This window comes from Colias eurytheme, chromosome 16 (assembly GCF_061535395.1).
Source record: "Colias eurytheme isolate Ceu_HAF_F1 chromosome 16, ilColEury1 Martin Lab GWU primary, whole genome shotgun sequence".
Classification (NCBI taxonomy): domain Eukaryota; kingdom Metazoa; phylum Arthropoda; class Insecta; order Lepidoptera; family Pieridae; genus Colias; species Colias eurytheme.
The window spans coordinates 7,481,735-7,495,093 of record NC_142995.1 but is presented as its reverse complement, the minus strand read 5'-3'; the positions used below and the strand labels follow the sequence as shown (position 1 = coordinate 7,495,093).

At 34.6% G+C, this 13,359-nt stretch overlaps 2 protein-coding genes across 2 annotated transcripts; both read left to right on the top strand.

Moving 5' to 3' along the window:
- Positions 1–2,544: 2,544 nt before the first annotated feature.
- LOC149901911 (uncharacterized) lies at positions 2,545–13,021 on the top strand. Its single transcript, XM_090111129.1, has 3 exons — positions 2,545–3,114; positions 12,064–12,123; positions 12,290–13,021. The coding sequence occupies exons 1-3, from the start codon at positions 2,545–2,547 to the stop codon at positions 12,992–12,994; spliced, it is 1,335 nt and encodes a 444-aa protein (XP_089967255.1). The 3' UTR covers positions 12,995–13,021.
- On the top strand, positions 8,337–9,041 carry LOC149901912 (uncharacterized). Its single transcript, XM_090111257.1, has one exon. The coding sequence runs from the start codon at positions 8,339–8,341 to the stop codon at positions 8,993–8,995; it is 657 nt and encodes a 218-aa protein (XP_089967383.1). The 5' UTR covers positions 8,337–8,338; the 3' UTR covers positions 8,996–9,041.
- Positions 13,022–13,359: the final 338 nt, after the last annotated feature.

The window sequence follows — 13,359 nt, the reverse complement described above, 5'->3', positions numbered from 1 at the left end:
ATAAAATCTTAAACTCGCGTCAGGACTCAGGACACGTGACCTGATCGAAAAAGCGTATAAGTTTTCACTTCTGCCGGCGCTCCCGGAGTGCAACCCGTCTTTTTTTTTTATTCAGAGATAGCTTGAGACTTGAGGAAGGACATATGAATTAGGATAGATTAATCCCGGAAATCCCACGGGAACGGGAATTATGCGGGTTTTTCTTTGACTACGCGGGCGAAGCCGCTGACGGAAAGCTAGTTATACATAAATTATGATACCTATTATGGGACAATTTCCCAAGTCAAAATCTAAATAGGTATGTTAATCTTTATCAAATCAAATAAATATATAAATAAATATAAGTAAATAAGAGTAGATATTATGTCTCGTCAATTAGTTACATACGACCAAAATAAATATTTAATTTTAAAGCCGAAAAATTTACACCAGCAACCCTGTCCATATTCCTTTTGTCTGTCTCCCAATTGTCCCAAATCATTTCATGTTGGAGTATAAGTATTAAGAGAGGTTCTAGAATAAAAAAAATGGTTTACAAAACATTGGTTTTCATAAATCTAATCATTAAATCTCAGTCCAAAAGTATTTACAGTAGGCACTAGGTACTGGTCATTCCAAAATAATATTACAATTACAAAATTGTATATTATATTAAAAAATAATAATTATATTAAAATAAGTACCTATATTACAATTAAAAAATTACTCCTATTACTTTCGAACAAGGTACAAAATGCAAGTGCATTCTGTAGGACTCTTCCGATTCAATGATTCCTGGAAATACGACAATAAGCGAATATCTGCATGCGCATTATTAATTTGGGACCAAACATAATTATTAATTCGGTTTGTATGTTTGTTACACTTTCACGCAAATACTAGGTACTGAACTGATTACAATGAATTTACCCCTTAAATCCCAAGGGAACGGGAAAAAAAACGGGCGAAGCCTCGGGCGGAAAGCTATGTTAGGTACCTATACATAAAATATTATGAGACCTTTGTGACCGTCGTTTCTAATTCCTTTAAATCTCGGAATTTTTTTAGGCACCTAGATATAATTTTATCGTAACGAATTGATAGCTTTTTATTACTTTGTTTTGTTGTCCTATTGACATAACAATAAATATATACATAATATTTCCATATATATTTAATGTTATAGGTACCTACATGTAAAAACTGAATTTTTTTAATGAAAACATGTTTAAACATGAAACAATAAATTCTTATTAGTTGATGTTGTAATGAAATTATACTAGATGCCCCAGCAGAGGTTGCTCTGCTCATTGCCCCTTTTTCGTATTTTCCCTCCTTAGTAGCCTTGGCGATTCATTTTTGATAAGTAGGTACATATATATAGATTTACATAGATTGTATCCTATAATACTTATTTAAATTAAACAATTGCGAAATACAATGCGTTTCTGAAAGTTATTTAACGTTATTGTTCAATAGTTTTGACTGGTGAAATGCGGTTGGTTATAGTCAATGTAAAAATTATGCGACATTAATATAAGTACGTATATAAAATTGTCAAATGGTACCACTCATACTTTTTACTAACCGTTTCTATTGGTAAAGTAACATGGTGCAACCCAGCCTCAGTCTATCCAACACTTTGTTTATACTGCATGTAATATCATCAATCACGTCTAGACTACTGAAGATAAGAAACTCATAAAGATTCCTATGTACGCTACATATTAAACTCTTGAGAACTCATATACATAAACATTGAGAAAATTGAAATACATAATTCTTGATTTCACAATCGTTTTACAAAGACTGAGGTCATCTAAGAACATCGTATCCTTTTGTCTTTATAAAAGTCCCAAAGAACTTCGATTTATGTAGTGTTGAATTCTTGTATTGTAGTAACTAGTAACCATAGAACAAATGATGTTGGGGTTGATGTAGTGATGCTGCCTGCAAGAGCCGGCCGAGAGATATCAATACATTGTGGAAATTTTCGATGGGCACTGGAAGAAAAGTACTTGAAATATTAAATAGCAAATTGTGCTGAAAGGAAACATTCCTTCATTTTTAAAAAGAAAACTGCATTCAAAGATTTTAGAAAATTCACTTGCTTCTAAGAAAAAAATGTTTGAAAATTGTCCTACAAAAGGTATCAATTTAGGTAACACTGCTTAATAGTGTGCTATTTGTAAATTGCATAAATTTTCTTGTATTGACCAATCCATAACATTTAACCCTAATCTATCCTGAAGGACTGGTGTAAATTTCCAAAGTCCTTTGTCTCTATTATCATAATTTATATTCTTGTTATGTTGATAATTATAATCCAATATATAAATCACTACAGTAATCATCAAAGACACCCCCATATTATCATACATAGATAATATTTTTACTATAAATTCTAAAAAAAAATGTTGATATACTATTGGAAGCACAAAAGCAAACGTAAGTAGTCAATATAATATTAGCAATAATAAGCAATTCTATAAATATTTGCTTAAGAAATACCCGGCAATAAGTTTTCAATTTCTGATATTAATTATTTTTTTGCAGAAACCAAAAATGAAATTCTTAATTGTACTCGCTTTCGTCGCGGTAGCGTCTGCAGCCACTCTTCCCCAGAAGAGAATCAGTCAGGCTGAACTTGATGAAATCGTCGCAGCCATCCACAGCCCAAGCACCCACCCTGACACCGCAGCTGCTCTCGAACTGATGCTCCAGGACCTCCTTGGTGCTGCCTCCCCTATCCAAGTTGGACCCGCTGTCGTCGAACCTGTAGAAGAGATCGGAGTTGGACCTGCTATCATCGACCCTGTCGAAGAAATCTCTGTCGGACCCGCTGTCATCGACCCTGTCGAAGAAATCTCAGTTGGACCTGCTCTTATTGAGGAACCAAACCCCTTCGCCTCCAACAACCCCCTTGTCCAGGTCTTCGTTGTCGTTAATACAGGTGCTTCCAACTCAATAGTGATCACTCAACCCGGTCTGGGCGCTGTCGACGAGGAGCTGACCGATGAGATCAATCCCGACCCCGTAATGGTTGCGGATGCCCCTGAAGCAGCTGTGATTGCCCCAGAACCCGTCAACGTCGGCAGCCCGATCTTCCCTGACCTCGCCATCAACCTTCCCGAAGCCATCAACTAAATATTCAGGCTTATAATAAGATTTTAAATGTAGATTACTTTTTAACACGATTTTATTAACTTCACCTTCACCTTTACGTTCATGTGTTTGTCTGTAATCGACTCCTTTAGGCTTGATTTTGATCAACTTTGAAGATTGAAAGTTTATACGTGACGATTATATTATTTCTAAGTTAACAAAAAATAAAATTATTGTAATGTGGTTTTTAGTTTCTTTTTACGATTGTTATGATTTCTCCCTTGAATTCCACCCTGGAATGTTTTACTGAACTATAATTACAATTAATCTGATGCTTCGTAATTTATCGTGAATATGGCTTTATCAAAATTTATCTTCTATTAAATATATAGGTATATTTTCCATAATCTCTTTTTTATGAACATAAAGATCTAAGCATACATTGAGACAGATAACGGGAAAACTTTGTTTTAAAGTTTAAAATGTTTCTATTAATTATTTCAGTCAAAACTCATTCACCGTCAGACTTTGACTTATTTTTGCATTACCATAAAAAGTAACTTTTGATTGTTGTAAAAAGATAATGTTTATCTAATAATTCAGCTGTTTGATGATAAGTACATAATTATTATACAAGCAGGCGACATAATTTGTATATGTTTGAGTGAGAAATGGCCTAAAGTCGTCGCCGGGCGCTATCGCGGAAAGTTCGCTTTGCTCGCTCGGATCATGCGGCGCGGTGGTTCATAAAATATAACCTAACACGCTCTTCGCTTCGCTCATGGCTAACGGCTAACCTATTTTACTATGCCTATGCAATGGACGTCCTGAAAGGTTGGAACGACGACGACGACGATGAGATACTATGTGTTTCTGCTTGTTCTCACTTTGCCTTTGCAGACAAAAACGGTTTTGTCTAAGCGCGTCTGTCAAAACCATTTTTGGCTGCCGAAATCAGTCAAAAACGTTTTTGGCTGAGGGCGAGTTTTGACTGCTGCGCAATACTGCCCACCATACACTAAAGTGCAGTAACAGCAAAATCACGATTTCGAGTAAAACGCATTTAAAGTTAAGAATTGATTTTAAAAAATCAACAGAATGATAAGCAAAAAAATTTGAATGCAGAAAGGTTGTAAAGGCATAGGTTCACACGTTAAAGCAATAAAAAAAAATATATCTTAATAACTGAATTTATTATGGCCATTTATTCTTTTTGGTGCCTATTACTGCATAGCCTTTTTTGTAAAAAATACCATTTTAAACTTAGTAAAATGCAGCAAAAAGCCCTATTACTGTGTTTGGATCAGTTATTTTGTCAAGAAACCCAACTAACATGCAGTAAGGTCAAAAAAATACTGCATTTTAGTTAGTTTTTTAAGAAAAAAGTGTTCAATTTACTAGTGCAGTAAGAAAAATAGCTAGTTCACAGTTGCAGTATTTAAAACATTAACTGCACTTTAGCTAGGAATAATCATATCTGTGTCATTATGCTATCCAAACTAATCTGCAGTAATGCTGTATTTTACTGCGTGTTAGTCAGTTTATAATGATAAAAGAATGTTAAGTATTCACAACTAAAATGCGACAAGCTTTGATTTTACTGCATTTTAGTTGGGAGTTCGTGACAATAAATTGTATTTTCTTAATTTGCAGTAAAAATAGCTTGTATGGCGGTAAATTTTACTGCGTATTAATTTTTTTTTTAATTTTTTTCCAGAAATATAAAACTATCTAAAGAACTGTAAAATTATATTGCTTACTGCATTTTAGTTATGAAACCTTAAAATTTAATCTGCAGTATAATTTATACTGTATTTTAGTTGGGAAATCACGCCAAATTGTTAATTTTTTTCGTTTGCAGTAAGTGAAAACTGTTAAATAAAAACCATTCTTATAGTCTTAGAAATAAGTAAGTTAATTCAATAGAAAGCTTAAGAAACCCGCTTTCAGAATCACTAATAAAACGAAATATCACAAAAGGGCTGTTACTGCTCTTTAGTCTCTGGTGGGCAGAATAATATGCGGTAAAAACGTAGTACATACTATCTCTATGGGTACCTAAAATACATTAATTTATAGTGATATGACTTTATGGCTATTATATTTTAAGCACCTACACAATTAATGGAGCAAACAGTTTTATCGGAGATTACGTGCAGCCATTTAAAATTTAGTTTTTAACGTTTTGTAGATATTATTATTGATGAATAGTCTTCTATTAGGGTACATTTTGCTTCAATCATCAATGATATTACACCATCTTATTATGGTTAGGGAGCCAGGTGCAAATTTGGTTAACTATTTCCTCTCAAGAGATAATTCGTCAGACGCATGAGAGTATAGTATTATAAAGCCTCGTGAACGTCAGCTGGCGCTCGGTTGGGGGGGTGAGCGGTTGTAGCCTCCCACGCACGTAGGAAAAAAAATACATTCATTCATTCATTTCCTCTCTCTATCATATCTCAACGAAAAAAAATAGTCAGCTGGTTACAACATGGTGTATTATACGTCAGCTGGTGTCTCGAACATGAAAGTTAAATTTAAAGAAAATTTTATTTTCCGTTATTTCCTCTCAAACAAAAATTTACTGATGATAGCTTATATGTAATTGTGGATAAATATATATGTCAGCTGGCTGTATCTTGGTGGAAAAACCGTCAGCTGATACGGGAGGCTACAACCGCTCTTCCCCCCAACCGAGCTCCAGCTGACGTTCACGAGGCTTCATAATACTATACTTTGATGCATTTTACTAATTACCGCTTGAGAGGAACTTGGTCATAAAATCTGCTGCTGGCTCCCGGACCATTAATGTTTCAAAGATAACGGTGTTTACACTAACAGACAGTATAAATGACAAGGTAATATGTAACTATTAAGTAATACGCAAATTCGTAATCTATTATTTAATTTAATTTTAAAGAAAAGATTGGTGAAAGAATTTATATGTATAAACAATTATAAGGATAATATATAATATCTAAATTGGATCAGGAAATTTCAATTCAGACAAATGAACGATTATCAATTTAAATTTAAATCATAAACATTTTATGTTACCTATGATAAATAGTTACTATAGATACGATTTAACTTAAATTGGCCTCTATAGTAGTTGTTGGCACGTTACTTCGACCACAGGAAATTCCAGTGGGAATTATCACAAAATTATTCTACAAAATAGCCCTTTGCGACGAAACAGAATGGCAAATAAGCACACTGTTAGGCTGGCGCTACACATTGGCTTCAAAGTTTGAGCAAACATTTGACCAAACTTTGAAGTGAAAACTTTGACGCAAACACGATTACAAATATGCCTGCTAGACTTGTTTTCAAATGTTTTACGGCACAGTTATTGCAAAGATGGCTGATAGATCGGAAGACGATTTTTGTTGTCTCTTTAATTTTTTTTAAATTATCCCTATACTGGGTTAGAAGGCTATTTCTCTTTCTTTTTAGTTCATCTACCGTAAACGGTAGTGATAAATTATTTTTTATTTGGACCCATGCGTCGTTTACAACGTTACGGTTTTTGTGGTCTTTGTTTTTTGGATCCCATATGGAGGGTTCCGCTTCAAGTAGCTGAAGAAATTCGATAACTACATCATTACTCCACTCCATTATGACACTCAAAATATACACACACAAATGCTCCGGTCAGCGGCGCGCGCATTACTAAGCATTGCAACAAGTGTGGCAGGGCGCACAAACTTTGAAGCAACTTTGAAGTTTGATTACTTTGATGTTCGCAGAAAAACCGACTCGACTCGGCAAACTTCAAATATGTGTTCAAACTTTGAACAAATAGGCAAATGTCAGTGCCACACTTCGCGACTTTGTAGGTATTTGCGTATTTGATCACATGTCTAGCGCCTGCATTAAAGCATTCCACCTTAGATTACAACATTCCGCATTTTAAATTCTAATAATTTTTAAGAAGTACGTAATGATAAGGGTCTAATGTTAAAAATATTTGCGACAGTAAATTTAAAAGCTATTTCAAATCAATGGATTGCCGTGCGAAACCAGTATACTGCAGTACAGAGATGAGTAACCTGCAGTAGCACAGAATAAAGTAGATAATTAGATGAAGAATAAATCAATGAAATCAAATTCAAGCGAAGAGTGAACCGGTACCTACTAGGGAAGCGCGTACCATCTTAGACCGCATCTAGCTTTCCATCAGGCGAGATTGTGGTCAAGCGCTTCCCTATCTAGAGTATAAAAAAAAAAAAAAAAATCAATTTTTTTAATGTCATCATTGTCAAAAGACAAAAAACTTCATGATTAATAATTATGCGTAAATTATAAAGTTTTTATAGCATGTTATTTCTTTCTGAATGTTTGTCTTTTCTTACAAAAAGTTTTAAATTTTACTGTGTATAAATGATTATTAATTTCATCATTTGTTACTATAATTACTTAGAGCATTAATTGGTTTAATGCTCTAAGTATAATTATGTTCGTATTGTGCAATTTTTTATTGTCTATTGTTCAGAGTTATTTAATAATTAATATTATGCAGAACACTAAAAAAAATTAAAACGATATACTTAAGTATGTACAAATTAAATGATGTAACATAATTAATCTAACATTAATTTTAATAGAGAAATAGATCAAAAATTATAATACAAACATATTTACAACTAGCGGTCCGCCCCGGCTACGCCCGTGGTCCCTACATGTTTAAACTATCATATCTCTCAAGTTGGATCGAACTGCACATGGTGTGCGAATTTTATTATGAGATATTAAGATGGCTGTTGTAGAAATAACATAACCAATTATTCTTGCTTTGTCTGCAATAACTATTAAATAAATAATAATAATGATTTTCTTTTGAATAAAGATTTTTAAATTTTAATTATTCAAAAAGTATCTGGATATTAGTATAAAACGCAATAAGTCTTATCTTCAATTTCATTATTGGGTAGATGGATTGTACTTTATAAATTTGTAGTTTTATTGTTTTACTGTCGATATGTTCAGTGTTTATAATCGCTTTATAAATCTTAATAACTGAATCATCATAAACCTATTACACGCAAGAGTTTTGATAATGATAAAATTTGGATATAAAAATATTAAACATTGCAAGTAATTCGTATTCGTAGCAGAAACAAGTAAGTGGAACGAATAATTTCAAACTCTCATTTATATCTATACCTAGTATTAATTTAATACAGAATAACTTGTCTGAGTTGATATTATATAGGTTCTTTATATAGCTTTGTTTTTTACAGATAAAAAAATGAAATACTTCTTGGTACTCGCATTCGTGGCGGCTGCATCAGCAGCTTCTCTGCCTCAGGGCATGAGTCCTGCCGAGCTCAAAGAAGCTCTTTCAGCTCCCAGCAGTGACCCCGCTAGAATTTTTGCCATTTCTCAAATCGTCCAAGGCGTCCTCGACGCTATCTTCAATCCTATCAACGTTGGACCAGCTCTAGTAGAAAAGCCTGAAGAAATCTCCGTCGGACCCGCTATCATCGACCCTGTAGATGAAATTCAAGTTGGTCCCGTCGTCGTGGGACCCGTTGAGGAAATCTCAGTTGGACCCGCCATCATCGACCCTGTTGAAGAAATCTCAGTTGGACCCGCTATCGTCGACCCTGTTGAAGAAATCTCAGTAGGACCCGCTCTAATTGACCCTCCCGCATTCAACCCCTTCGCGTTCAACGGCCCCCTCGTCCAGGTCGTCGTTAACGTGGACTCGGCTTCTTCCGACTCAGTGGTGGTGGAGCAACCCGCTCTGGTCCCCGCTCCCGGCGCCGACCTCGACCAGATCAAACCCGACCCCGTAGTCGTTGTGGACGCTCCCGAACCAGCTGTGATTGCCCCAGAACCCGTCAATGTCGGCAACCCAATCTTCCCCGACCTCGCCATCAACCTCCCCGAGCCCCTCAATTAAAACATTTAAATTATAATACAAAAATTAACATGTATTTTTTATTTTTTATTTCTTCATCCTCGATTTTTTTTCTAATTTCTCATAAAATGGTATTTTACACGAGGTTTTCTCGTTTATGACATGCTTAATATCGATCTTCTACTTTTAAATATGATTCTGTAAATAATATTATACGATTACATGTCCATAAATCCTGGTTGAATGATATGCTATGATAGATGCTGTTGCGTTACATCCAAAATTTGTTACATCTTTCAGGGTACCATTGTACAAACTTTTCATCGACAGCCAGCTGACATTAATTTTAATTTAAATAGTAGCATCAAGAGTAGCATGTAAACGATCACCAGGAGTAATAATAACTCATGTTCAAGCAGCCAGATGACGTACAATCCACCATGTTATGGACTTTGATTTTATTTTAAGATACTTGATAAAATATATTTATTATGGCAAATTTTCAAATGAGAGGAAATAACAGATTTTTTTTTCTCCATGCATTGGAGGCTGCTACTGCCAGTCCCTTGGAGCCGCAACTGATGGTCGCAAGTGTTCATAGTTAAGCATAGATAGTACTTACCTGGTGTCAAAAGTTTTATACATTTGGAGTTCATAAAATAATATCAATTAAGTAATAATATTATATGTTTTTATTATCAACGCTTTGCCGAAATCTCAAAGTTCTGATTCTCTCTTAGAACTTTCTTAGAAATATGCTTTTCTAAGATGCATATAATTATAGTATTATCTGTAGTCTGTACATACTACAGATAATACTATAATACAGGAAAAGTGAAAAATAAAAAATATTTGATATTATTAATTAATTACTACTAGTCCGGGATACATCGCCCATTTTTGCAAGTGATTACTATCAAGCTAATTTTTCGTGAGTAGCTTTATTTTGATAAGATGCCCAATAATTTCATGTACGATACTCTCGATTGTGGTAGCTTACAGAGGTAACAAGGATAAAAATTTTTGATTTGACGGTTCTCAAATATTTATTACGCAATTTGTAGGACAATAGGTATGTCTGTTGAATTATTTAAGTATTAAATAAGTGAAAATAAAAAAATCAGCTGGTTAGTAATCATTTATGATGACTTCGTTATCGATACACATTGGAAAGGGGGACTCTTTGATCAAACCATAGATTTTGTAGGACAAATATTTTTTCGAATAATTTAGATAATTATCTTGAGATTGAAAAAAAAAAACATTCAGTTAGTAATTAATATTTGAGAACCATCAAATCAAAATATTTTATCCTTGTTTCCTCTGGTAGCTACCACAATCAAGAGTTTTGTAGGTACATGAAATTATTGGGCATCTCATCAAAATAAAGCTACTCACGAAAAATTAGCTTGATAGTAATCACTTGCAAAAATGGGCGATGTATCCCGGACTATACATAGATGCAATTTATTTAATAGGTTTGAAGTCGGTGCCAAAAACTAAGCACATACATTATTTGCCTCTTCATAATTTGTTTCTTGGCTGAAAAACATTCAAAATTTTGTGTTTAGTTTTTCCATTATTAAAGGTTTTTCACAGGCCCTTTTGGAATTCGTGGTGGAAATTTATTAGACTCCCGTCTGATTTGACGTTATATTTCAATAATTAACCAATTAATATACTAGTTCTTGGCTGAAAAAAATACTCCAATATATGTATTTAATTTTCATTCAAAAACAAACACGCATATTTATATACCTAGTTTTTCGAAATAGTTGCGCGTGTTTTTTGTTTTAAAATGCATGGTATTTTTTATTTGTTTGTGTCTACATAAATAAGTGTATAGTATTTAAGAATATAATAATACAAGGTGTATTTTATTACAATTTTAAATAATATTGCTTTACATACGGCTTGAAATGAACTCGCGCCACAGTAGTATAATACACATTATCGTAATACTGTGCTCGGGCTCAGTTATAACAGCCGGTACTCCCTATATTTCTTGCTCTGTGGCATGTCTGTGGCCAGTAGGTACGCGTTGAACGGGAGTAACGCTCATAAACGGCTGTTCAAAACTAAAATATCGTAGGTGCTTTACATATTATAACGGTGTTTCAAGTAGACATGGGCAAAAGCATAGACATAGACAAACATGTAGCAGTAGAAAGTAGTATTATAATTCGACGTATTTCTGTAAAGTTGCATATAGTAAATTATTTTTAAAAAATAAGGTCATAATGAAGTTTCACTTCTTACGTGTGTACACTAGTACAGACACCCATTTTTTCAGTAATTTTTTTCCAGTTTTTCCAGTCATTGAGACGTAGGTTCAGTCCACTCAGTAAATCTCACTCTTCCTCAGACATTACCTACATGAACTGTTATTATTGTTACACAAATAATATTTTATTTATGAAAGTGATAAAACTTTAAAACTAAGTGCCGATCACATACAGATTATCTATACAGATTATGATGCTGTTTTATTTTAATAGATAGGTTGACTCAAGAGGGATTATAGATGGGACACTGGACACCCTGTATACCTACGTTTAGAACATATTGTAAAATACCTACCTATGTTATCAGAATTGCACTTGTGGGGCTGTCGTTAGTCCATAATATTAGAACCCCACTGAACCGATTTAGATGAAGTTTGGTACAAAATTTTATACCGGAATTCCCATGGGAACGGAGAATATGCGGGGTTTTCTTTGACTAGGTAGGCGAAGCTGCATGTGGAGAGCACTCTTATTAAGTACATAGTCAAGTACCGTTTCACAGTTGCCTAGTTATGATTATTGGTGAGTAATGATTTTCTACTACCTACTTGTCGTGTATCAAATGTAATAAAAATCAATTGTTCTAGGTAACATGAATATTTAATCACTATATCATAAGCAGCTTATCAGTTATCTTAATAAAAACTATAAAAAGTAGTAAGATAAGTTATCTAAGAGATTGTCATGAAACTTAATATTTTTGTTGTTTTACAACTCTATTCATTGCCAAATCGGCAAACTATAAAAATTCTTTTCCTTATTTATGCTTATCCCGTAAATTACAATAATTGAATGATAAATGATGCTTTTATTATTTGATAAAATAATACCGTATATATAAACAGGACCCTTCGCTGTATTAACATTCAACATAGAATAACACAAGTAAGTAAATAAAATATTATACCTATTAATTTATTTATAACTCTTCATTATAAAAATAATGACTGTAACAAAATATATATAAAAATAATTATAAAACATAATATGTATTTGAGTGTTGGCTCATACAGTCGTCGCACTTCACGAAATTATTTAAATTTAATTACAGGTCGACAAAATGAAATACTTCTTGGTACTCGCATTTGTGGCGGCTGCATCAGCAGCTTCGCTGCCTCAGGGCATGAGTCCTGCCGAGCTCAAAGAAGCCCTCTCAGCTCCCAGCAGTGACCCCGCTAGAATTTTTGCCGTTTCCCAAATCGTCCAAGGCGTTCTCGACGCTATCTTCAATCCTATCAACGTTGGACCAGCTATAGTTGAGAAGCCCGAAGAAATATCCGTCGGACCCGCTATCATCGAACCTGTAGATGAAATTCAAGTTGGCCCCGTCGTCGTGGGACCTGTTGAGGAAATCTCAGTTGGACCCGCCATCATCGACCCTGTTGAAGAAATCTCAGTTGGACCCGCTATCGTCGACCCTGTCGAAGAAATTTCAGTTGGACCCGCCATTATCGACCCTGTGGAAGAAATCTCAGTTGGACCTGCTCTAATTGACCCCCCCGCATTCAACCCCTTCCCTTTCAACGGCCCCCTTGTTCAGGTCGTCGTTAACGTGGACTCAGCTTCATCCGACTCAGTGGTGGTGGAGCAACCCGCTCTGGTCCCCGCTCCCGGCGCCGACCTCGACCAGATCAAACCCGATCCCGTAGTGGTTGTGGACACTCCCAAACCAGTTGTGATTGCCCCAGAACCCGTCAATGTCGCTAACCCAATCTTCCCCGACGTCGCAGTTAACCTGCCTGAGACCCTCAATTAAAATATTCAATAAAAAATATAAAATATATATATTTTGTATTATTTCTGTACCTATCCTTGCTAATGTACCTAATTTTTGCTTCTTTTGAACGATTTGTCGATACAGTGCTGAAATTTTAGTTATTAAACCCCGTTTTCTAATTACAGCACTAGAGCGCATTATGAGGCATAATGCTTAACGTTGAATGTTCCAACTGGCAACTACAGCAAGTAGCAACGCTTCGCACAATCGAGCACTAGAAAAAGTAATGCGCGTGAATTGATGCGTGCAATCGATTTATCGTTAGTAATTATTATTGTTGGAAAAAAATTTAAAGCTTTCGTTTCATTGTAGTTTTTTCGAAATAATCAAAGTTAATTCAAATT